At 40.9% G+C, this 25,461-nt stretch overlaps 1 protein-coding gene across 3 annotated transcripts in view; it reads right to left on the bottom strand.

Moving 5' to 3' along the window:
• Positions 1-25,235, bottom strand: part of DCAF5 (DDB1 and CUL4 associated factor 5) — a 67,796-nt gene extending 42,561 nt beyond the window's left edge. Inside the window, exons 1-5 of one of the 3 annotated variants that reach the window (XM_052696886.1) lie at positions 24,992-25,235; positions 12,554-12,697; positions 8,276-8,312; positions 6,248-6,387; positions 2,649-2,778 (exon numbers count right to left, since the gene is read on the bottom strand). In XM_052696886.1, the coding sequence (XP_052552846.1) occupies positions 2,649-2,778; positions 6,248-6,387; positions 8,276-8,312; positions 12,554-12,697; positions 24,992-25,202 (662 nt within the window). In that variant the 5' untranslated portion in view covers positions 25,203-25,235. Of the gene's footprint in view, positions 1-2,648; positions 2,779-6,247; positions 6,388-8,275; positions 8,313-12,553; positions 12,698-15,664; positions 15,686-24,115; positions 24,138-24,991 lie in introns of those variants that run through there. The other 2 variants (XM_052696888.1, XM_052696887.1) reach the window with 2 other exon arrangements.
• Between the last annotated feature and the right edge of the window lie 226 nt (positions 25,236-25,461).

Here is a 25,461-nt window from a genome sequence, read left to right as displayed (position 1 = left end):
GAGATATTTCTATAAAATAACAACAACAAAGTAGAGAATTTCTACCATTAGCAAACTCTTGAAAACAAGCAGCTGATGCAGTAACCCTTCTTGCTGTGCTAGTATTCTGGCATGCACTTACACAAGCAGCTTCCTGTTTATTCTGATCTTATGGAGAACTTCAGGGCTGTTTAGCCCCTTATCCCTATAAAATTTCTTATCCATCAAAAGGCTTTTGGAACTTATCTTACCTGAAATTACATTTTGCATCTTTCAGTATTACCACTAGTATAGAAAATAGATGAAAATCGACTCGCATAGCAACTCCAGTTCTGTGTAAAGTTTATCTCAAGTACTTACAGCACCATGTGGGTTTCTTCACTCTTGATAGTTTTTTATTTATTTCTAAATATAATTAAGTTCACAGCATATTTTCTCTAGAAGAGATGGTAATAAATTAAGAGCTAAAAACAAAAATCTGAATTTTGGCTTCCATTTGACATTATGTTTGGAATGAGGATTATATCTTAACTGATCTATACATTATAAAATTGTTTCCTTACAAGACAAGGTGAATTGGCTCCAAATATGTTATAAATCAAAAATTCCATGAAAACAAACTACATCAGCAGATAATTCAATTTAGTTAAATCTGAGGACTTGGCTTTGGCAGCAAACCAGCATAAGATGGACAGCCCATTCCAAAGATTCCTCCTCCTTAAGAGTTTCTTGGAAGCAAATTGTAATGACAGCACAGCACCATACGCCATTTTCTTTTCTACCACCAAAAGATACCCTTTTCAACATGTTTTGGGCTCTCTGTCATGCAAAGGAGGAAAGCTGATGCCCATCCCAGAAGATGACAGCTAAAAGTAAACTCTTTTCACTTGCATTAATTTACAGCTTGCTCAGTCCGAGACTCCAAATATCACTTAATGTAAGAATGGCACTTACTATTCTTTTTGCAATTTCTCAGACATGCAGAAGGCTGCAGGCATGATGCCCATTAGTCACAAGAGACTGTACATACTTAGCATGTACAAATGCTGGCTATTCAGTGTTAAGAATCAGCTGCACACTATATGTTGTGTATATCCACCTCTGAAGTGAGGTGTTACATTCCTCTAAACATGGCAAAAAGCAGCATGACCTACCCACCCAGGAACTTCAGCACAGTTGTTACAAGGTATGGTGTGTCACTGCCAGCACTTAGATTTTTAATTGGAAAGATTTACTTTGATTAGATTAAGACTCAGAAGAAAGTAGTTCTTGTCCATCGAACATATGAATACAAACTTCCACCCATTTAATTTATTCAAAGTTATAACCTCAGGCTGAAGGCTTAAGGTAAACTTTCATCACCCCCTTCATCATTCAAAGAAAAGACATCAGAATTCAGATTTATCAGAAGTTAAGAAGTCTTTCATACATGTGCTAAACCTGAAGAAATACAAACTGCGTGCTAATAAGCATTACCAATTCAATTACATTATAATTATTTTATATTTGGCTTGATCTAGCACCTTTCTTCTAGTTAATTTAATCAAACTTAATGCAATAGCAGAATGCACAACAGCTGGTAACAGGAATGCTGGCAAAATTTACAAATGAAAGAGTTTTAGAGTCACCAGCATCAGCAATCAAGTTTTGATTCTAGTTTACAAACAAATCTCAACTCAAACCATTAATGTTTACAGTTTAGGAGTAATAAAATCCCCCAAAACCATTATTTGGTTGCTGTTGTAATGCCTAAACATTTTGGATTTTTTCTAAGCCAGTTACAAGTAACTCCATATGATATTGCTTTTTCTCTCTGTACAGTACAAACTCAACAATTATTTTTAGTGATACACATCTAGGTATTCCATGACGTTTGCTGATAAACAGAAAGTCCAGTGTATTCGATGGAACGTTTTAAATTGTTGAGCCTACTGTATTGTAAAAACTACAGATTTCCTTTCTTTTCACTTCATTGTAATTAATCTGTTTCCATTCGTAACTGGGAATTTGCAGACATAAGAGTTGTAAATATATATATATATTTTAAAGGAGAAAAAAAAAAAAAAAAAAAGAGCACTATTTGCTTAAAATACACACGTAACTCTGGTATCAGACATTGCAAAGTCCATTTTAGAACCCAGTCTAACCACACTTCATACTGTAAATTTATTCTTTTTAGATGTAAATTTGTTTAAAATCCTATGAAGCCAAACTGATTATCCAGGTGTCTAGGAAGTCATAAAACTCTTAGAGGCTGTGCAAAAAGCTGACTCTAGCTCCAGCCACTGCAAATATTGCCAGGTAGAAAAAAAACAAAGAAACTGTAAGCCATGTAGCATCTCACCATGGTTTCTTCTCTTCTTATTTCAAGCCGATGCTATACATAACAAGAACTTGACAACAGCCTGAACTAATCCTGCAATGACAAGGCCAGGTAGCTTTCTAAAACATCACTTAACATTAAAGATCTAGCCCCACTTGGAATCCACACTAGATAGTATGCATAAAAAAGTGTAATTATGTAAAATAATTTAATTCACCATTACTAACATTGCTGTTAAATACATTCTGTATCTTTTTCTTACTACTGTATGCTCCAACTTAAAAATAGTGGCATCACTTAAGAGAAACACATTACATGGCCTAAAAGCAGGATAGCCAAAACTTACCTCTGAGGCCTACGAATATCCCAGAGTCCCACACCTTCCTTAGAGTTGGCAGTGGCCAGTAATCTGGGTTCTACTGGATTAAACATCACGCTGTGAAAGGCTGATGGGTAGTGTGCCAAGCAGAAGGGCTCTGTTGAAAAAGTTGTGATTTCAGACATAAGAACAAACAAGGCATACAACTGTTTGATGCAATGAGTTTGGCAGCTCAGCATGGAAACAGTATAACAAGATCTGAAGATATAGAGACATGTTCAAACAACTTCTAAAGCTGACAAATCCAAAGCAATATAAAAACTGAAGTTTTAAAATCCACTCACGTGTACATTAACTTTGTACGAATACAGAAAGGTTCATACTGGATTTCAAAGCATTGTTTTACTTATGAAATTTTGAGAATTTTGAGTTTAAAAACAGTCACATAAAAAAATAAAGCATTTGAATCTTCTTAAGGTTCATGGTCACATGGTCATCTAAGAAGGATCATACGGGGGACTTCTCAAAGTTTCCTAGCAAAGACCATGTATGTCTGGAAGCCTTCACAGCCATTGATGATCACCCAAACTATAAATATAGTAGCAATTGCTTACATTGGAGTTTAATACCACAAGAAGTGAGAAAAATTGTATGGGACAGCACTCTAAAAGTAAGTTGCCATCCCTGAGGAAAGCGATAGTTCTTTAAAGTGCTATTCAGCAATTGTACAAAAGTATGCGAGGGAGCTCCTCTAACAAGAACATTAATAGTTGGGTTTGCTGTTCACATATAGAATTAAAAACATGCTTATCCATACTCTTCCTCTCAGCTTGGGTAGGATAACAAGACTGTGCTTGGCTTGCTACTCTGCTGTATTCATTCCATCTAAATGCTGCCTCTAAAAAGAGTGGGAAAAAGCCTTGACTTTGTCATCTTTCTCTGTATCTTTCTGCTAGCTTTATAGCTTTAGGCATAGCTTAAGTCTCTGTTGTGTACCTCTTTTGTGGCATGCTGCCGTGCTTTCACTCAACTAAGAAACAAGACTATGCCAGTCTTTACCACTTCACTGTTTGATGCAATCACTATGTTGCTCATATGCTTAGGAGACAGTAACTACCCTTATTTAGGTCACTGTGTGCAGGCACCTTTAGCCCCTCAAGCACCTCCAAAGGCACATCATTTTCTTTACTCACATTTCTCATTAAGACACGTTTCAGGCAATTCTACCAAATATCCTAATACCTGAAACTACTGCATAGCAAACAACTGAGACAGTCCAGCCCCCATCTGTATCCTCCTTTTAGCCCCACTACACCTTTACACCTGTATTTCAAATAGCCTGGAACCACATATCAAAAGATGCCTTTCAGCCTGACAAATTAAAGAGATATTACAGCAGCCAAACTAACAAGGCTCTAAGTCACTTTAATGAAAAATAGGGGGGTTCAAAGAACCTAAGACACTACTTCAAAGAACCCCAGACATACTACAGCTAAATTTATTTCACGCTATTTTCCACCAGTGCAGAATTTGCATTAAAAGTCTCAGCAAGAGTAAAGCAGTAGAAAGGTTTAATTGTAGGAAAGAAGGGCAAACATTGTTCCTACAATTTCAAAAACTTAGATGAGATCAGGCATTAGCTTATAATACTGAACAGTTTCACACAGATGAATTCAAGCAGTGTCCACTTCCACCAATTGTCAACAATAGGCAGCCCTCCTAACAGATCTTTATAACGCAGAGCTCAGGAGAATGCAGTGAGTAACATTTTGCCACTTCTAACTTGGAAGCCACATTAAGTGCCAGGTCTGATCACTTGGATATTATAAAAATAGAAAAATGAGGATGAAACGAGAATCTTGGATTTACCAGTTAGAACAGCCACATCAGACTAATTTAGCTCTTCCTTTAAAAAAGCAAGTGACCTTTCACTTAGGGAAAATACAGCAGTTCTAATCAGGACTACATTTCACATGTGGTATAAGTTTAGCTACAGGCAGTTGGGATTGGCAAAGGGAGTTGTGTGGTGGCTAAGCAAGTGGCTGAAGAGAAGACATCACTGCAATAGCGAGGGATTTCTGAGCAAGAGGAAAGTTACTAGTTCATTTCAGAGAATGATGCAGAGAAGAAACATTGTAGACATTCTCATTAAATGTCCCACGCCTGAGTGTGCATGCTGTTTTTCAGAAGTATTAATACAATTATCAGATGGGACAGAGATAAAAGGGCACAGCAACTGCACAGCAGAATCAGAATTCACAGTAAGACTCAGAAAATTAGATGTAATGCACTTAATTTTTATTTGTACAAAGGCAATATATCCAGCATAGGGAGAGCATCAGTAAGCAGTCTATTGTGAGTATTCTGGTGAGGCTTATCAAGGAAGACCTTGTTCTGCTTGTGCTTGGTCATTAAAGAGCTAGTCATGTCACAAGGCTAGAAGACTGATACAAGACTAGAAAGAATATTGTTCCAGCTCTCACTTCCTAGGCAAAAAGGTGAAGAATTACAATCTCAATATGTTATCAAACTCACTAGCTCTGAGAACAACAACCAACCAAAAACCTAGTTCAGCTAAACAGCAAGTTTGACTCATTAAGAAATGGAAACAAATTACCACAAACAACTTCCTTGCAAGACTAACATAATCTATGAACTGAGGCAATTGTATTTAGTCATCTTACAGAAGAAACGCCACTCTAGCTATGATGGAAGGGACCAGATTCTATATGCCTGCAAACTGCTCAGTTTTAAATTATCAGCTTTGTGTTCTTTAGGAAGGAGTGAATGCATAACTTAATTTACTGACATATTCATATACTGAAGTATTTCAGTCCTGTGGAATACGTAAATACATATGTAAATACAGACCTAAATTGAGATTCTCCAGGAGAAAAAATAAAAACAAAAAATAGCAAACCAGTAACACCCAGATTGTTAAGTGTCTTGGGAAGCTGCAGGTTTGCTATGTAAACCAAAAGTGCTCAGTTTTGTTTTAGAAAATGAAGGTTGAAGTATAAAAATTAAGCTTCTTAGTTGTTATGTCATAAGGGCTCTAAGTTTCCACGTAAATGCAAGAACATTTTTTTTTCCAGATAAACTGATTTTGCTCTGTCACTTTTTGCCTACACATCACAAGAGAACCAGAAAACACACAAAATTACCCTAGTGTAATGGGGAAAACTATAATTAGCTTTGGGAAGTTTTTCAAATGAAAATAACAGCTTCTTAAACTTCCAAAAAAATTTTTTATCCCAGGGTACATACAAAAACTAGTGTTCTAAAACAAACACCTGACCCACTTTCCTAATTGGTTTCAAGTTTTGCAAGATGTTTTTTATTGAAGAAACACTGCTTCATTAATTCAAGTTAAAACCTATCCCATACCAAGTTCTATGCTACACTTTGCTACATGCAGGTTCTTTACGAGGTGATTTAGGACAGTAACAATGAACTGTAAAAACCACAGTTTACCTAGAATGAGTCACAAGAATTATGCATTATTTTCACCCTTCTCCAACAGTCTCTGCTTTGATAATCCAGATAAAAATAGCTTTTGCTTTCCCTGCCTTGTCCATATCCCAAGTTCTTTCCACATCCACGATCCTTTTCTCTGAATATCTCACCTCCATGAGAAGACTCTCGGATATCCCAGATAAGAACACGGCCATCATCTGATGAACTGGCAAAGATGTTATCATTAACTGGGCTCACTGAAAGGCCGTACACTGCATCTTCATGGGCAAACACATCCAAGGTCTCGGTGCTGGAAGAAAGACGCAGTTTTACCTATACGGTAATAGCGATAAGGCTCATTTTCATATAAAGATCCTCATGTTTAATTGGGGTGAGCCAAACAAAAACAAAAAAACCAACAACTACCACAATGAAAAGCCATGTAGAGTGACCAAGAGGACATGCAACCATTATTCTTGGGAGGAGGTAATGGTAAAGAGGTCTGAGGACCTGTGCACCAAGTTATAGTGCTTAGACTGGTAAGGAAAACAATACAGAAGCTGATTCATCAATGCAGGCTTCTGTATCACCCAAAAGTTCAGCCAAAGTTCACAAAAGAACAACTTTCCAGCTGACTCTTCAAACAGGCTTACTTGGGTCTCCAGGATAAATCAGACCCATGCTTTTATCTCATGTAGAAAAGCAGAAAGAAGTACAAAAAAATAAGTCAACCAAGTGTCTGAGTTTCAGCCATAGCACAGGGGAATATTCTTTAGGGAGTATAGTTTGTATAGAATCTGTTGGATACTCCACCAAAACGACATCATACAAAAATCAGTGTTTTGTCAATACGGTAAATTGTTCCTCTTGGTGAGAGATCTAATTTTATTCCATAGGCAATTAACAAAAAGCCCAGAAAAACAATAACAGCCATTTTAAAGAACGAAAAAGCAGTTAATGGATTAAGTATTAACACTGTTATAAAGCAAGACAATAGAGCAGCTTTCTGGAAAAGTCAATTAGAATTAGCGTCAGACAAATAAAGGTTCCTTCCATTCAGAAGATCGTGCAAACAGCTTTATAGGGAAGAATTATATATAAGATTAAAACTAGACTTAGCACAGTTACAGAAAAAAAAAAAAAAGACAACAAATTGATAACAAAAGCACATTAAAAATACATCAAAATTAAAGAAGACTTGCTTTAACATCTAAGCAAGAGTAGAACAACTATTTTATACAGAAAATTGTCAGCAACAAAGTTCTTGTAGAAGCTTCAAAAATCACAACATCAGCATCTAAAATTCTGACACTTTAATTAAAACAAGCACAGCTGCCAACTGACAAGTAGACAGAACAGCATTATTAGAAAGCGTTAGAAGAGCAAGGGAAAGTTACTTTTGTGCAACTCTCAACCAAGATTTACAAGAGAAGTAGATACTATGTATGATGGAACATAGATGTACAATGAATTCAGAATAACCTAGCGAGAAGTATGTCCAGATTACATCAACCAGGATTTAAGAAATTTAAAAAGGTTTAAGGTTTTATATTTCTCCGCTCTTTCACTTCTCTCCTCCTGTTCATTTTCGTTAAACTCGCTTTTCTTGAGTTCACATTATTTCCGTTGTCATGCTTAAACCTATAGAAGTTATGAGTACAGATCAAAGTTTTCACTTACAGATTTTCTTCAAAAAATAAGCCTAGTCTTGAGTAATCAAGGCTCAATTTTCAACTGTTTTTGGTTGATTGAGGTTTTTTGTGGGTTTTTGTTTTTCGTGGGTTTTTGTTTCTGGTGGGGAAAAGGGGGAGGGAGGGGGAAGGACAAAACAAACAAAACACCACAGCACAAACAAACAAACCAACCACAGCTATGTGTCAGAATATTTGTATATATGCCAGATTAATCTGGCTCTGAATCTATGTAAAACCTGCTATGGTGCCCGTAGGAGGGCATATGTATTCAATAATCACTCTCCTTACCAAGGTCAAAATGATGCAGAAACCAAATACTTAAACTAATAAATGAGGAGAGGAACACTTTATTCCAGATATGAATTTAGATGAATAAAATGCATGTTTCAGGATTAAATCAAAACGATGCTCTTCTCTCACACCATTAAATTAAAACAACCAAATAAATTCCTCCAATGTGCAGCTCATGAAGCAGTAAAAACAAGAATTGTGTTTACTGTTTACCTTTCAACATCATGGAGTATAACTTGCTCATCATTGCCTATAAAGAGAAATACAAACAGTTAATGTGATGCTTCAGTGATTAAAAAACATCAGGGTGAGAAAAAAATTTTTTTAATGGGAATTTCAATTTTTTTTCTATTTTGAAATTAAAACCAAAGCAGTGAAAAGATCAGTGCTGTTGCCAAGTGGCCAGCCCTGCGCTCAGTTTCATGAAAAGCTGCATGTGACATTTCCAGCCACAATCAAATGCACCAATGCATTCAGTTTTCTACTGCTCAACAAATACTTCTACTGAACTGTGCTACTGTTCATCCTTCATTCAGTTTGAGCTTGAGTAAAGGGAAGAATATACTGCAAGGCAGCAGGACACCTTTAGCTCTCACCTTTGAATGCACCTTTCTCGCTGCTCAGAGAATGCTTCCTAAGAAAGTAATGGAGGGTGCAAAAAGGTGCCATAAGCAAAATGCATTGGGCTCACACATCAAATGATGCCAGCTCACGCTGCCAGCCTTCAGAGTTTGGCAACCTTTGAGAAGGCCCAAAGTGACAGCATGAATTGTAATTTCTTTTGTATTAACGAAAACCAAGCCAAGTATGCAGACAATCATGTCATTTTTCTTTGACTGCCTCCATTGAATACAATGGAAACTAATCACATGCATGCAGAATAAGATCACAGCTACGAAGTAATTCCACTGGCTTCTGCTGCGCTTTTCAAGGGACAGCAAAGTACTTTTTTCCCCCCACTTTCTGCACTGAATATTAATTTACCTAATTTGACACCAACTGTTTAAAAATATTCAAGAAACACACATATTTTATTCAGAAGAATAGAAACAAAACCAACCAAAAAACAACAAAAAATGAAATAAAATAAACACGTCTTTATGCTCAGTATGTCTTTGTAGTTATGATATCAAGCTGTGAAGCTTTTCCAGTGTATATTAAAGCCAGAAGTTCAGGTGCAAGACTTTACCAATTATGATTTTTAAGTGTTCATATGACACAATTTCCATTCATCCCATATATCTTTCAATTCATTTGCCCCAATAGAATAAATACAAGAAAGTTTCTCTCTGACTAATGAGGCATCAGAGTTCTCTATACCTACTTGCTCTCTATACAAGCCCTGATTAAACTGTAACAGCCGTGGATTACTGCAGTAGCTCATCTTTTCTATGGTATAAAAAAAATGAGTCACTTATGGGTAAGTGTCCTTCAACCATTAATTGCAACAGAAACTGTTCATTATATGTTATAGGCAAAATTTATACCTAGTAAAACTACACTAATGTTTATGTATTTCATCAATTAAAAATGTAGGCTAGTTTCTCCAGTTAAGAAGATTCCCTTTTAATTTTATATGCAACTTCGTTATATATCATCTCTGCTTTTGATAACAGTAGCTAAAATGATTGAAAAGACAGAAAGTATCTGCCATTCCTTCCAGTTATACTTATGAGTATGAAATAGTGCAGACTCCATACAGAGGAGCACAGTTAAGGTGTCCTAAGCTGTCAGAATAGGCCTGCAGAGAAAAATTTATTTCCCTGTAATTTCAATTTTGCATATACCTAGGACTAAAAAAAAAAAAAAAATTAAAAAAAAATCCCAAGTAGTTTAATAAGAGGAGATCTTCCACTTCTTGTGGAAGAAGTTTCACTGCTCCCAGTGCTCATGGATCAAGAAGAGACAGGAATTTCCTTGGTGTCTTTTTCTCTTGAGATCACATGCAACTAGTATCCACTCAGTTCCAGACGCCCATTTTTGAAGCAGCTTAATATGGTGCCTGCTACACAGCCGCTCCTTCAAAGGAAGGATGCTTGAAATTCCTTGAATGGAATTCAATTTATCCTGAAGTAGAAAATCTTTTCTCCTTCATTGTCAAGGGTTTTTTTGACTGAAAATTCCTCAGATTCCAAGCTATTAGTTGTTGGCAATATTATTTACATAATGAATAAAGTTATGTGCCCTTCATGCCAGTTTCTATATTTTAATTTTAATTTTTTTGTAGTAGTAGTAGTCAAATCATGGAAGTTATATTCCAACTCCAACTTCAGCAACTTATAGAAGAGGAGGGAATCAACAGATTTTAGGACCTGCACTTCTTTCAGGCCTTTAAAAAAAAAAAAAAAAATCAACATTTTTGAGTGAATAAATATAGTTAGCCCCATTTTACTGACAGAGAGATAACAGATGGTACATGTAGGCCATGCAAAGCAACTCTTTACAGAGGATCCAAGAGTCAGACTTGCAGCCCTGGCAGATGATCTCTGCGAATTTTGATGGAGCAGCTGAAGAGTTCCTGACTCCTCCAATGGAAATAATTTCTGGCAGAGGTGGAGCATGTGTATGTGGAGAAGCAGAAAGAGATAAGAACAGCCAGTTTGTCTGTGCTTCAGCTGTCACAGCTCATCAATTTGACATCTTCGCAATAATATACTACAATCAATTATATCAATCTATAACTACAGGTGTTAACCACTGTGGTAATGGTATCCGACAGCTTGCACCAGTGAACAGAGGGTTGACTTAGAAATGGAAAAGTAACATCACAGTTGCTCCAGTAAAATTTATCACAGTTCATCTGCCAGCCAATCTCCTGAATATTCACATAATATTTCGTTTGTCTAAATTCAAACTAAAATAAAACAGCCTCTAGCAATATTTCATTGGAATAACCACAGGCCTCAAACAAAAACTCATTCGAGGATGGCGCTGACTGCTGTTTCTCACAATAAACAGCAGTCTCAAGAATCAGAAGACATATCAGTATTCAACATTATTGGGGTCCTCTCTACTTCAGCTTTCAATATATCTGAACCATTTCACCTCTGAAATTTGACACTATCTCAAGCTTTAATGTCCTCTTCTTCTCACCCTTTTCCCCTCTAAGGGGCACTATGGTTTTAACACATCATTACAGGAGAGGAAGTTTCCACCGTTTACATATCCTGAAAACCAATTTAAGGCACTGATATTCAGTTCAAAAATCTTGCTAACAGAGGCAGAGAAATGCTCTGGTCTGATAATATCTGAAAATAAGTCTAACTGTACATTTAACAGATATTGATAGAAGATAAAAGTCTCTATTCCTTCATATAATCATGTACAAGTGAAGTACAACAGAAAAGGATGTCGACTGCATTTTGACAGCCTTAAGTACTTAAATCTTCTTTTCCTCTCATTTCAACTCTTCTTCCTACTCCAATACAAAAACAAAACAAAACAAAACAAAAAAAAAACAACCAAGCTATGAGAGTTAAATGAACCTAAATTCTAGGGATTATCACAGAATCACAGGATGGCCAGGGTTGGAAGAGACCTCAAGGATCATGAATCTCCAACCTCCCTCCACAGGCAGGGCCACCAACCTCCCCATTGAATACTAGACCAGGTTGCCCAGGGCCCCATTCAATCTGGCCTTGAACACCTCCAAGGACAGGGCATCCAGAACCTCTCTGGGCAGCCTGTTCTAGCACCTCACCACTCTCTCTGTAAAGAACTTCCCCCTGACATCCAACCTAACTTCAAACCATTTCCTCTTGTCCTGCAGCTATCTACCCTTCCAGAGAGTTGATTCCCCTCCTGTTTGTAGGCACCCTTTAGATACTGAAAGGCTGCAGTGAGGTCACCCCACAGCCTTCTATTCTCCAGGCTGAACAAGCCCAGCTCCCTCAGCCTGTCTTTGTAAGGGAGGTGCTCCAAGCCCCCGATCATCTTTGTGGCTCTCCTCCAGACCCTCTCCAACAGCTCCCTGTCTTTCTTGTACTGGAGGCTCCAGACCTGGACACAGTACTCCAGATGAGGCCTCACAAGGGCAGAGCAGAGAGGGACAATCACCTCCCTGTCCCTGCTGGCCACCCCTCTTCTGATGGAAATCAGGATACCATTTGTTTTCCAAGCTGCAAGTTCACACTGCTGGCTCGTGTTAAATTTTTCATCCAGGAGGACCCCCAGGTCAAAACCTGCAGCACAAGTATGTGTAAGACAGGACCCAAGATTCTCATGACAGTTTGTGACACAATGCCCTTACAACAGGATTTGGGGAAAGAAAAGAAAAACAAACACGATAAAGTTGAGAATGCTGTGCTAGCTAAAGACTTCTCTGTGCCCAAAGAACCTTGACCTGATGATTAACGCCAGCTTCCAGAATTCTAGGGGATTATGGAAAAGGCCTTTCCTATGGGGGCAGGATCTCACTTTCGGCTCCCACTGAGGTTATCCTACTAAGGTATCCACAGTACAGAATGGTGAAATCAGGGTGCTCCTTCTTACCTCCAGAGAACACTTTTGTATTGCCACTGTTGAAAGCTAGGCAGAAGATATTGGAGTGATGCTCCCCTTTCAGCTGAACTGGTTTGACTCTTGAGTGGATGGCTTCTTCCATATGCCAAAGTAAGACCCGGCGGTCATCACCTCCTAGAGGAGAGGAAGGAAACATTACTGTTTGAGACATGTAAATTTGTGATAGGCAAGTTATTTAATTTTGTAGTTACTCATGGAAGAAACCCTAATCAGCATTAAAAGAAATTATCACACCTTGTAATGATTTGGATACATAAGAGTTATATAAAGACACCATGAAGCTGGGTATTCAATTAATATTAACAATAGCAGAGACATCAGCAGGAAGCCTGGAATAAAAAGCTGATATTCTGCCAATATATACTGATAAGCTATAGCAACCTGGAGACCTGGGATTTTACTGGCATGTAAAATTCTGCAGAAAGCTGTAGATAAGTTACATGCTAAACTAACATATGCATGTTGGCAGAATGCTTCCATACCAACTTCTTATTGTCAGCATTGCCCAAGCTATTAATGAAACACGATTTTTTTTTCCCCCCCTCTCTAACCAACAGCTGTATTTCCACTAACAGTTTTTTAAAGTCCCCACCACATAGATTAGTAACGGGACTGACACAGGGCCATAAAAAGATTTTCTTAAAGCATTCAGGAATCTTAAGTGTGTCAAGTCATGTCAACCATTACAGATCTGGAAGTATAAGGCAGATATTTCTGAGGTGAACTCCTGGTAAAGAGGACAGCCAAATAAGTTCAAATGTCTCTTGCTTCTTACCTTTCTATGCTTTTTCTAATAGTTTGCCTATTTGCAATTAAATCATAGAATCCTTAGAGTTGGAAGGGACCTTTAAAGCCCATCTAGTTCAACTCCCCTGCAATGAACATGGATGCCTACAGCCAGATTAGGGGGCTCAGAGCCTGGTCCAGCCTGGCCCTGAATGTCTCCAGGGACAGGGCATGCACCACCTCTCTGGGCAACCTGTGCCAGTACCTCACCACCCTCACTATAAAAGAGATCTCAGTTCAGAACTTCATACAGAAATACATTTAAGCACCTCCCTCTCTATCTGGTAAACAGAAACAAAATAAGTATTAGATAATGTTTGTGCTTTAATTGCATTAAGGAACGGCTTATTTGGAAGTAAAACACAATGAAGATTGTATTGTATTTAATAGTGCTAAACATCAGCTTTGGATGCCTTGTAAAATTCAAATAAAGATACTTAAACTTTGACTCAAAATATTTTTATCTTCCTTTTAATAACAAACGAAAGAAAGGCATCATGAGTTAAAGCACCACTAGAAACTTGCTTGATTCACTTGAAACATTTTACTGCTTTTTTCACAATTGAAAGCATAACCTCAGTGCCTTTTGAGTTCCCACTCCGAAGGAAAAAAGTCACAAAACAGAGAGAAAAGGTAACCAAAATTGTTCTGTTTTACTCCAGAAAGAGGCAAATGCATAAATAGAGCTCTTCACTGCCATTACTCAGGTTTCTTTAAAATTTCACACCATTTTATTTTATTGGGATCTTTTTCCATGCAACTGAGTTATATCAAATATCCCTTAAGTTAACAGTCTTTCAGCTGAGAAAGAGATTTTATGACAATCACTTTGATAGACAGTACAGCTGCATGTTACTTTTATCCATTCTCCATGAAATTAATATTGTGTGTGTTCCTCTCCCTGATTTGGTACTTTAGAATGCAAACAAGTAATACATCATAAAAAGATTTGTAATAAATTTGATAACTAATGAGAACAAGAGTCAAAAGCGAAGTCTCCAGAAAAACTCACAATTTATGGTAATTTAAATAGATATAAGCTTAGATTCCTTTCTGTCCAAAAACAGGAAAGAAAGCTGTACTTGTACTCGAGTGGTTGCAGATGAGCTAATAAGAAGAAGACACAGAACTGATGACTGGTGAAATACTTGGTCACTTCAGTCACACTAAAATTAAGGAGCGACTGTCACATTTAAAGGGGTCACTTCCAGAAGCTGCCAACAACCAGGTCTTAACGTTATCACCATCTGACAAATAACATAAGCAACATTTAAGGCTGCTACTTCTATTGGACTAAATCTATTGTCTTTCAAGACATTTCACAGCAAAACATAATAACAGTTTTATTGTTACCATAGCAAGGCAATTTGCTAAACCCCTACTTTAAATCTACTTATCCTCCTACCCATCAGCACAGCAACTTAGGAACTTCAGCAGCAAACTCTTATTTACTTTTGCTACCTGCCTAGTCCAGATATAAACAAAAAGTAAAATGAAGATCACCAGTGAGAACAATGATTGCTGTGCTTTTCAACAAGTATACAGAACAATAGGAGGGAGAAAATGCAGCCTGCACAGAAAAGTCTTTGGCCTTGATCAAAGTTATCATAACTTTAAAAAAAAAAACACTCTTATTTTCAATGCTTGTTGCCTACAGTTCCAGATAAGAAACAACTGTCCCTAATAAATCTCTGCTCCCAAACACCTAGATTTCAACCAGGCAAAGGGCCTCACTATTACAGGGGTCTGAGAATTATGCTTGCCCTTTTAGTGACACATGTTCCACAGCTTAGGAGCTTGAATGCTCTTCACACTCATACAATTCTGCCCCTTCTCCACTTACACATCATCTTGCACATGAGTTTCATGACTCAGTTTTATTCCCCTCATACTCAGTAAGACAAAAAAGCTTAACAAAATGCTAATGTTAACTGAGTTGGAAATGCATTGCCTTCTGCCTCCAGTTCAGCTATTCCAGAAATACTTCTGATTGCAAGCCAGTTCCACCAGAAACAAAAATCTGTTAGAAAATGAGGAAGGGAAGGAAGGAAGCATACAAGGACAGGTATGCAAGGAGACAGCAAAGAAAATGTTAGGACGTGGAAGGAGATGGCTCTGTAGAAAGGAACTATGATTCATCTGACACAAAGTACACATGCATTATGGAACATAAGTTACAAGCCTGAGAACTACAGGAAAATTCACGCCTATAGCATTTGCTCTGTACCATTGGTCAGTGAACAGAGATTAATTAAGATAATTTCAATTCACAGTGGACTTATTGTGCACACACACCAACTGGGCAAGATGCAATGCTCAACATCGCTCAATGCTTTCCAAAAGCACTGGAACCACTGTGCAAAGTTGTGATGACTCTGCAACACTCTCCAAATGAGATTAACTGTGTATAACTACATGATAGTAAGCATATACCAATAGCAACAGGTTTACTAATGTTACTACATTCAAAAAAAAACCAAGAAACAAAAAACTAGATATATGGGATCTCTGGAAAGCACCTTAGCACCATGCTTTTCTAGGGATTTTCCAGGAATTAAGTCCCACTTATCCATGACTTTGCAATTTTTGTGCTCCTGATGTCACATGATCTCAAAACTACCTTTTATAAAGTTTCAAAGAAAGTATTTCAGAATTCTGCTAAGAAAGTCAAGCAAAGATGCAAGAGATTCGTAAAAAATACTAGTACTGATTTTCAATATTATATATTACTTAAATATATTTAACTGCACAGAATTCAAACGCAGCCTACCAACAAGTTTAGAATGGTAGTGGCAATCACTTTCTGGTACTGCTTTCTTACGTTATGATACCATCAGTAATGTTTGAACAAAGTTCAGAAGTTTGCTAATGACAAAAAGTTGCAAATATTTGCAGGTGTGGATACAAATAGAAGACCATTTTATGGGTTTCTTGATCCTTTAGCACTCATAAGCCAAACAGTTAATAGCATATTGGAGGCTCTCTCCTACTGGGCCATGTAGTTGCTCATTGAAATCCCAATAATTCAAACTGTGAAAGTTGACAAGGTAACTATGAAAGTGTCAGAAAGTAAGTTTGACATCCACAAAGAGGGGAAAGATCCACTTTCTTCTTGCTTCAATACTCCTGTTCAGTGAACAGTGTTTTTTCAGTGGAAAAAAAAGTGTACGTTTGTGTGACCCAGATGAGAATATCCCGCCACAGCCACTTCTCAGAAAGGAATCATATTTTAAAAGACTTAATTAGCCAAGTGCTTCTGTTTTCATTATAGGTCATATCTGCTCCTACATGTGAAATGGAAGTCAGGTAGGAAGAGAACTCTGGCCAAAGAAATACTTGTGGTCAGCAAGGCTAAAAAATTTATCACCTTTCCACATTACTTTGAATGTAAAGGAGTATTCCAATTATTAATTTAAAAATAAATAAATAACAAGAATACATGAATGAAGAACAAATACACATTTCTTCTCCTACCCTGAATCACTGGAATATTTTGTTAATGTTTAGTGTTTGCTGTCTTGATGAGACACAGGCAGGACAGAGGACGCACAACATAGCTAAAAATAAAGCTTTCATTTAAAATCTTGGGACAGATATCCTGAAATAGACTTCCAAATAAGTAAACACTGTGTTCACCCTTGACAATTTTCTGGTTCCTGTCGACCCAAAGAGGACCTCAGGGAATAATTAAAAACCCTTTTACTGTGCGCCCACTTCAGAATGGTTTCCCATGGTGCCCTCCCAAGAGTTTGGGAGAATAACAGTAAGAACAGCACTCCAAAACAAAACAAAACAAAACAAAACCAATGTTTTTAAGTAGCATAGACACAACATGCCTACTTTAAATAACCAAACTGATCCTAAATGACTTAGCATGGCACATATTTAAGAACAAACATTTCACTACCTTCACAGTCTCAAAATCAAAGCATTCCAATTTTGTCCCACTTTTGGGCTAGTTCTTCCCTAAAACATTCCCTGAACTGGCTACTTTCAGAACAGGCAACCTGTAAATTCACACACAGTTAACTCTGGAAGAGAATTCTACTCCCATAGTAGTCTACCTGAACTGATTTAGTAGTTCTCCTCAAAAGTTTGAAGGAGGCCAGTGCATACCCTTGCTGAAAGCCAATCTAGTCTTAACAGGACCTGCATAGCTTATGGAACACTCTTGAACTCTCACATGTAGAGATAAGCATTAAAAAAAATAATAATTAAAAAAAAAAAAAAATCAAACCACTAAGGACTTAAACTGCAGCTTAAGTGCATTAACCTTATCAGTTGCAGACAAAGCTTAAGACATTACAGTTTTTTCTCATGTATGCCTCTTCAGGCCCAGTCACTGAAGAACCTACATGGCAAGTGTGCAACAGTTCTGAATAGCAACATAAGATTATGCTTATTGCTTGTATCTGCTCAGGAAGCTGCAAGAGTGACAGAAAGTATAGAAGGTATTTCAAGAAGACAATCACAGGCAAAATGGCAGACTGTCTGAATTACTCCCAGTAGATGCATATACTCTTAAAAAAAAAAAACCAAAACACAACCAACTCCACTGAGGTAGACTTCACCACCCTCCTTAGGCAGCCTATTTCAGTGCTTCATTATCCTTGCCATAAGGCAGATTATCCTAATAGCTAGCCCAAGGGTACAGTTTGACGTGACACATAATCCCACTCCCCCTTGCCATGTGTGCCCTGCTGTTTTCTCTCCCTCAAAAACAGCAGCGATGTAGCCAGCAAGTAAATACCTTCAGGTTGACCTGATGGAAAATCAAACCTCAAACACCCTCTCTCTATTCCTCCCCCATCCAGATACTTCAGTCAAACTTGTTTATGACTTTAAGCCATACAAGTGCCACATTACAAGTGAGAGGGGAAAAAAAAAAAACGCAAATGAACTACAGGATAAAGGGGAGAGGGGAAAAAAGGCTACCCCTGTTGGATGTGGACGTGAGTTACAGCAGATTAAGATCAAACCACACCCTAAATTCTTCCTTGCTATAACTCATGACAGAGTTTTTGTCTTATTCCCAGTGGAGAGAGAGAGAGAAGTTTACAACTTTATGCAACAACAATTAAAGCACTTTTATATGTTTTAAGACTTGTCTTTCTAGCCAGCTTTTCTTTCACAGAATCACAGAAACACAAAGGTTGGAAAAGACCTACAAGGTCATCCAATCCAACCATCCACCTTTCATCAATAGCTCTCACTAAACCATGTCTCTCAACACAAAATCCAAAAGTTCCTTGAACACCTCCAGAGTTAGCGACTCCACTGCCTCCCTGGGCAGCCCATTCCAGTGCCTGACCACTCTTTCAGAAAAGCAGCATTTCCTAACGTCCAGCCTAAATCTCCCCTGGCGCAGCTTGAAGCCATTCCCTCTAGCCCTGTCACCAGTTACACAAGAGAAGAGGCCAATCCCCAGCTCACTACAACCTCCCTTCAGATAGTTATGGAGAGCAATAAGGTTTCCCCTGAGCCTCCTCTTCTCCAGACTGAACAATCCCAGCTCCTTCAGCCGCTCCTCATAACGCTGTGTTCCAGACCCCTCACCAGCTTTGTCACCCCTCTTTGAACCCGCTCGAGGGCCTCAATGTCTTTCTTGCAGTGAGGGGCCCAAAACTGGACACAGTACTCGAGGTGTGGCCTCATCAGAGCTGAGTACAGAGGGACAATCACTTCTCTGTTCGTGCTGGAAACACTGTTTCTAATGCAGGCCAGGATGCCATTGGCCTTCTTGGCCACCCAGGCACACTGCTGCCTCATGTTCAGCTGAGTATCAATCAATACCCCCAGGTCCATTTCCTCCACGCAGTCTTCCAGCCACTCCGCCCCAGTCCTGCAGCACTGCCTGGGGTTATGGCCAAAGTGCAGGACCTGGCATTCAGCCTTGTTGAACCTCATCCCATTGACTTCAGCACAGCTCTCCAGCCTGTCCAGATCCCTCTGTAGGGCCTCGCTACCCCCAGGCAGATCCACACTTCCAGCCAACTTGGTGTCATCTGACACCAACATCTGAGGGTGCACTCAATACCCTCATCCAGGTCGTCAATAAAGATACTGAAGAGGACAGGCCCCAGCACTGACCCCTGGGGAACACTACTCGTGACCAGTCGCCAGCTGGATTTGACTCCATTCACCACCACTCTCTGTGCCCGGTCCTTCAGCCAGCTCCTTACCCAGCCAGGAGTGTACCCATCCAAGCCTCTGGCTGCCAGCTTCTGCAGGAGAATGCTGTGGGAGGCAGCGTCAAAGGCTTTGCTGAAGTCCATGTAGACCACATCAACAGCCTTTGCCTCATCTAGCAGACGGGTCAGTAGATCACAGAAGGAGATCAGGTTGGTCAAGCAGGACTTGCCCTTTGTGAACCTATGCTGGCTAGGCCTGATCTCTTGGTTGTCTCACACATGCCACGTGATCTCCTTCAAGAAAATCCGCTCCATAACCTACCCTGGCACCGACGTCAGGCTCACAGGCCTGTAGTTCCCTGGGTCCTCCTTACAACCTTTCTTGTAGATGGGAGTGATATTGACAAGCCTCCAGTCTTCTGGGACCTCAACAGTCAACAAGGAGTGCTGATAGATAATGGCAAGACTGAACAAAATCCTCCTTTCAGACTTTCATTTTCTTATACCTCTGATCACTATTCATAACCTTCTCGCTCTCCTATGAACATTCTCAAATTAGGCCACACCTTTCCCAAAATTCAGTGCCCAAAATGGAGCACTGAAGCCCCACCAGGGCCTAACAGTGCACTACCATTACTTCCCTTGCTTTATAGTATCTAGCATTAGTTATGCTGCAGTCTACCATCACATTTGGATTCTCTTCTGTATGACTACTGCCAAGTTTCCATGGTGCAGTTATAGAGTCAACCATTTTGAAATATTCTGCACTGGTTCCTATCAAACTGCATGCCATTTTTTCCAGGTAATATTTTAATTTTGAATCCAATTCTTATCCTCTGAAATTACTGCCACCTTTCCAGGTACAACCTTTAATTCTTTTTTAATTTTTCAGACATTAATGATAATAATACGTAGTAACTGGATCTAAGATGACTCCTCACTCAGAACTCTATATAAAAAAGGCCAAGATCAGGAATAACTAATTAAAACATACTTGATACACAACTTCCTTAACTCAGAAGTAATATTCCACTATCTTTGTGTCTGCTGTGCTGGGCTCATATTCTTTAGGATTCACCTGGCAACCAAATGACAGATGAACTACCAGCACTTGCTTACAACCTACAAATTTACGATCATGGAGAAGCTATTAACTTCTACATTATCTGGGAAGGCGAGGGGGGGGGGGGGGGGGGGGGGGGGGGGAGGAAAAGGTGGAGAGAGGGAGAAAAAGAACACATGCATGGATTAAATGAGCCTCAGATTACAGCATTTCCAAAGGGTTATCTTGAAAGTACACTTTGGGCGGGGGGAAGGGGGAGGAGGTTCTGATAAAGATACTTATGTTTCTAAGAGATAGCACACATGAAAAATGACTGTCAGATAAACAAATAGGAAGACTCATCCACCAAACTTGAGGATGAGGGAAAGCAAGCTTATTAGACAAACTAAATAAAGATTTTTTTAAGTTAAATTGCAAAGGAGATGCTTGGCATATCTGAGGGAAGAAATCAGCTGCTTATCGTTGCATAGTGAATTTAATTTCCATGCACTGACAGTCATGTGTTTCTCAAACTGTTGCAAAAAAATAAAAAATAATACCACCACCTAGTATATAAAAAGTTGCAATGAGACACTGTGTCCAGTTAAATCTTTCAACTCCATCCAGCAGCTAGTTTTAACAATTTCAGTCCCAGCTACACATTTCTTTTATGCAGAGCTTTCTTTTTTCCTTGTGTCATTCTACAAATAGGTCTTTTCTACTTGTTACATTGTCTCCTAAGTATCCACTTCCTCTTTTCATTTCTCTTAAATTCATTTCCTTATGCCTGTCCCTTACAGCACTCCTGCCCTAGAACATCAGCGTTTCTTTTTCTCTCCTTCTCTGAAGTGAGACTGTTAAGTTCCACGCAGGCAGAGCAAAAGCCTATAGGCTGAAAGATCCTATCTAATATGCTGACCTCAACTTTTTTTTTATAGTGCCCAAAATGGCCAAATGCATCCAGAACATAGGAATTTTGTAAACAAAACAACAAATACAGTGCTATTCAAAAACACAGTTAGGAACAAAATTAGTTACTATTAAATGTGAAATCACTAATACAAGATTTAATGAGGTTAGGATACCAAGAACTCCTAAACATGCTTCCAAAAGGCTAGCTGAAACTTGTCTACACTGAAGTTCACTCCAAAATCCTAACAGGAAAACTATCTGTAATGTAAACCCTGTTTAAGCAGCTTGAAATGTTTACTGAAACAGTAATCATTAGCCTTACAGACTTGCTTCTGGGAGATACGTCAAAAAAAGAAAAAGTGGGGACACATACTCAAGAAAAGCATTCCAGACAATACAGATGAGAACAGCACGAATTTGGATGCAGGCTAGTATTTAAATGCAATCAGTAGAGCCAGTACCAATGCACTGTACGTTATTAAAACAGCTCCAATGAGGTTTAAGCTGTTAACAAGTCAATTAGCTGAGACAGATTCCTCAATGTTGGGAATATACATATTACTTAAAACTGAACAACGGAAAAGACTGCTTGCACTCTTTCTTTTCACACACTCCAGTATCCCTGTTAACTCTCTTAGCTGCTTACAAGCGCAGATGGGAGTATCTAACATCTCATCCTTACCTCAGCACACTGACTATTTTGGGGGAGGACAGACCCACATGCCATCTATTCTAAGGCTTTATCTACATTTGGAAGTCTTTTGAAGCAATACTTCCACAAAACCTTCAGATTAGAGGCAGCTTATACCCCTCCTTCATCTTCCTTCTGAGCACCCCTTCTCATTGCTTTTGCCATTTCTCAGCATTTCACAATTAAGTGCGACTCTAAAAAGTAGTGTTTTGAGTGTAATATCAACAAAGTCTGTACTTATAACCACAAAATTTAAGAGCATCCATAAGTCTTTTGCCTTTTAACTTTTTATTCTTGAATGATGAACAAAGAACTTGCCTGTTTTTGCTATGTCACATAAAGCATTCTAGATCGTGTGGTCACAGATAAGGCAAAACTTCATCAAAAGCAGTTACCGTAATTAGGACCTTTCATTTTCTCAGGGCACCGCTGCAAGGTCAGGCTTAAGGTAGTCTGCTCTTAATTACCCCCAATACATTCACTGCTAACACAAGTAACTTAAATGAATGAGGGGAGGAAGGGATGCTTAACTCCCCCCTCCTCTTTTATTTTTTTAAGAATACTTTCTTATTACTTAGTCATCTTACGAGTTTTGAAAGGTACCATCTCCTATATACTGAGGGAAATGTCCACAATATGAATCTTTAAAGAAGTTGAGAAATCAAGAACCGGACATGGTTTGAAAGTCTTCCTTTCATCACATCTTCTTTACACATCCACCTGATGGGAAAACCACCTCCATTATCTTGCTGCCCCTATTTTGACTCAGGCAGCTGGACAAAAATAATTCTTGAAGACCCTTCCAGCCCTCAACCTGTACCAAAAGGATGGATGTCAACAAAGCTAAGTGCATCGGTGATATATGACAAGACTCGAAGTGCCTCACAAGACTTTCTTAAGCAAGAATTGAAAACTCTGATGGCTTTTCTATCACTTACTATGTAAAATAAAAAAAGAATAAGATATGTGCTCTTCGTAGCAATTTTGAGCAAGAAACGCATAGCCTGCTGCTGGAAAAGGACCAGTATAAACCAGCATGCCAGATTTAGCACATCTGAGAGCTTTAGATGAATCAGTACTTTCCCAACACAAAAGCACACATATATACATTCACATGACAAACGGACGCATGCTTTAAAAGTTGTGAACGCACATGGACACAAGATTCCCCAAGTAATGCTTATTCCAAAAGTCACTGGACTTAGACTTCAAAGTTTTTTCAATTAAAAAAGTCAAATTGAGGAAGGTCTTGGTACATCAGATGGACTCTACAGGGATATGCTTTGGTGCTTTTATTTCATCCTAGCTGATAACAGCCACGCTAACTTCCTACTAATCCCGACGTTACTCCCGGAGCCTTCCCCACTACCTTTGTGTGTCACATGCTGCCCTGCCCAGCAGATACAGACGGGGCAGCACACAGCCTCCAGCCGTGCCTTTACCCACTCGCCCAGCCCTGCCTCTGCTCACAGCCCACCCACGGGAGTCTGAGCAGCACGGCGGTGCCTGGGCTGCCGCCCGAGGCCGTCACCCAGAGGGAGAGACCGCTCCCAACAAAGCTGCCGAGGCCTCGCGCCCAGGAGCCGGGCGACTCCCCGACCCGTCGTCCCGCCAGCAGCGAGCCTAGGCCGCGGGAGGGCGGGCAGGCCCCGGGCACGGGGCGGGGGGGCTTCCTCCGCCCCCTTCCCTGAGGGCGACAGGCTCCTCCGCGGCCTGCAACGGACGCCGCGCTGGCGGCGGCCTCAGCCGGGCCGGCGGCCCCGAGGGGCCGTGCCCCGGTCCAGGCCGGGTCCCCCACGGGAGCGTCACCGCCCCTCGAGGTCCGGATAGGCCCTCGATTCCCCGGCCTATCGCTGCGAGCCGCCCGAGGAGAGCGCGGCCTGCAGCGCCCGGCCAGGCCCCGGCCTGAAGTTGCCCGCTTTCCGCCCTCACCCCCGCGGGCCCGAAGGCGGAGAAGGAGGAAGAAGCACCTGCGCCGAACGCTGCCAGGGTGGGGGGAGGCGGGCGGGCGGCCGCCGAGCCCCGCAGCCCCTCCCCGGCGGGGAACGGGGTGCGAAGCCCCGCAGCCTTCCCCCCTCGGTGCCGCAGCTGATGCCGAACCCTCGCCATCCTCACCTGACAGCATCCCGCCTCCCCCAGCCCCGCGGGCGGCGGCGCAGCCCTAACCCCCTCCCCGAAAAGAAAACATCGCCACGAAATAATCCCCCTGCCCGCAGCACCCTGAACGAGAGGAAGGGGGCAGGGGGAACCAAACAAATGCTCCTCTCCTTCCCCAAAAGATGGGGAGGGTTGGGGGTGCCGGGGTGCCAGTCCCCACGCCCCACTGCACCCCTCCCCGCACTCTTCGGCCACCACTGCTGGCCCCACTCCTGGCAGCACTGACCAACGTCACTCAGTTCCCCCCGCACTTCTGTGTCCCCTCCCCAAATATATATTTTTTATATATATATATATATATATATATATATATATATATATAAATATATATATGTGTGTGTGTTAATATATAAAAGGGGGTAAACCCAAAGGATCCAGCAAATAAAAGGGCACCCCTCAGTCTCCCCTCTCCCCACTACCCCCACCAGCGTCTTGGAAACACTCGCGTCAAAACTTTGTCCAGGGCTGCCCCCCTCATCCCCCTCCCCAACTATAACTGCAGCATTTAAAACCTGTCAACCATTTTAGGTCCCCACACGGGATGCACAGTTCTGGGCCGGCTCCGGGCACGGCTGCGGGCGCCGCGACCACCACCCCCCCCTCGGCCGAGGGTAGCGGCCGGGGAGGAGGATGCTTCGCGGGGAGGGGGCGGTGGGAAGGGGGCGAGGGCCGGGGAGCGCCCGCTTTACCTGAGACCAGCCACTGGCCTCCATTGTTGGAGAATTCAATGGCATTGACACAGCCGAAGTGGCCCAGGAGGTCCTTCTTGTAGAGGTTCCTGCAGCCCCGCAGGCGTCGCCGCTGGAAGTCGTGGGTGAGCAGGGGGTCCCCCTCCAAGCCCCGCTGGGACAGGAACCCCACCACGGAGCGCATGCTGCCCCCCCGGCCGCGCCTCTTCATGCTGCCGCCGCGCCGCTCCTTCCCCGCCGCCCCTTCCCCCGCCGCCGCCGCCGCCGCCGCCTCCCCTCCCCCGCTTCCCCCCTTGTTATGGTTATGATGATTTTTCTTTAGCCAGCCATGGCAGAGAGGTGTTAGACACTCCGCCGCTTCCTGATCCCGCTGGCTCCTCCCCACTCCCCTCAGCAGCTGATCCTCAGCTGCAGCCCGCGCCTCCCCGCCGCCGGCCCGGCTCTAACGTCGCGCCGCCGTTTTTAACTCC

The sequence above is a fragment of the Tympanuchus pallidicinctus genome, unplaced genomic scaffold, assembly GCF_026119805.1.
Source record: "Tympanuchus pallidicinctus isolate F22 unplaced genomic scaffold, pur_lepc_1.0 scaffold3, whole genome shotgun sequence".
Classification (NCBI taxonomy): Eukaryota; Metazoa; Chordata; class Aves; order Galliformes; family Phasianidae; genus Tympanuchus; species Tympanuchus pallidicinctus.
This window is presented reverse-complemented; position numbering and strand designations above follow the sequence as displayed.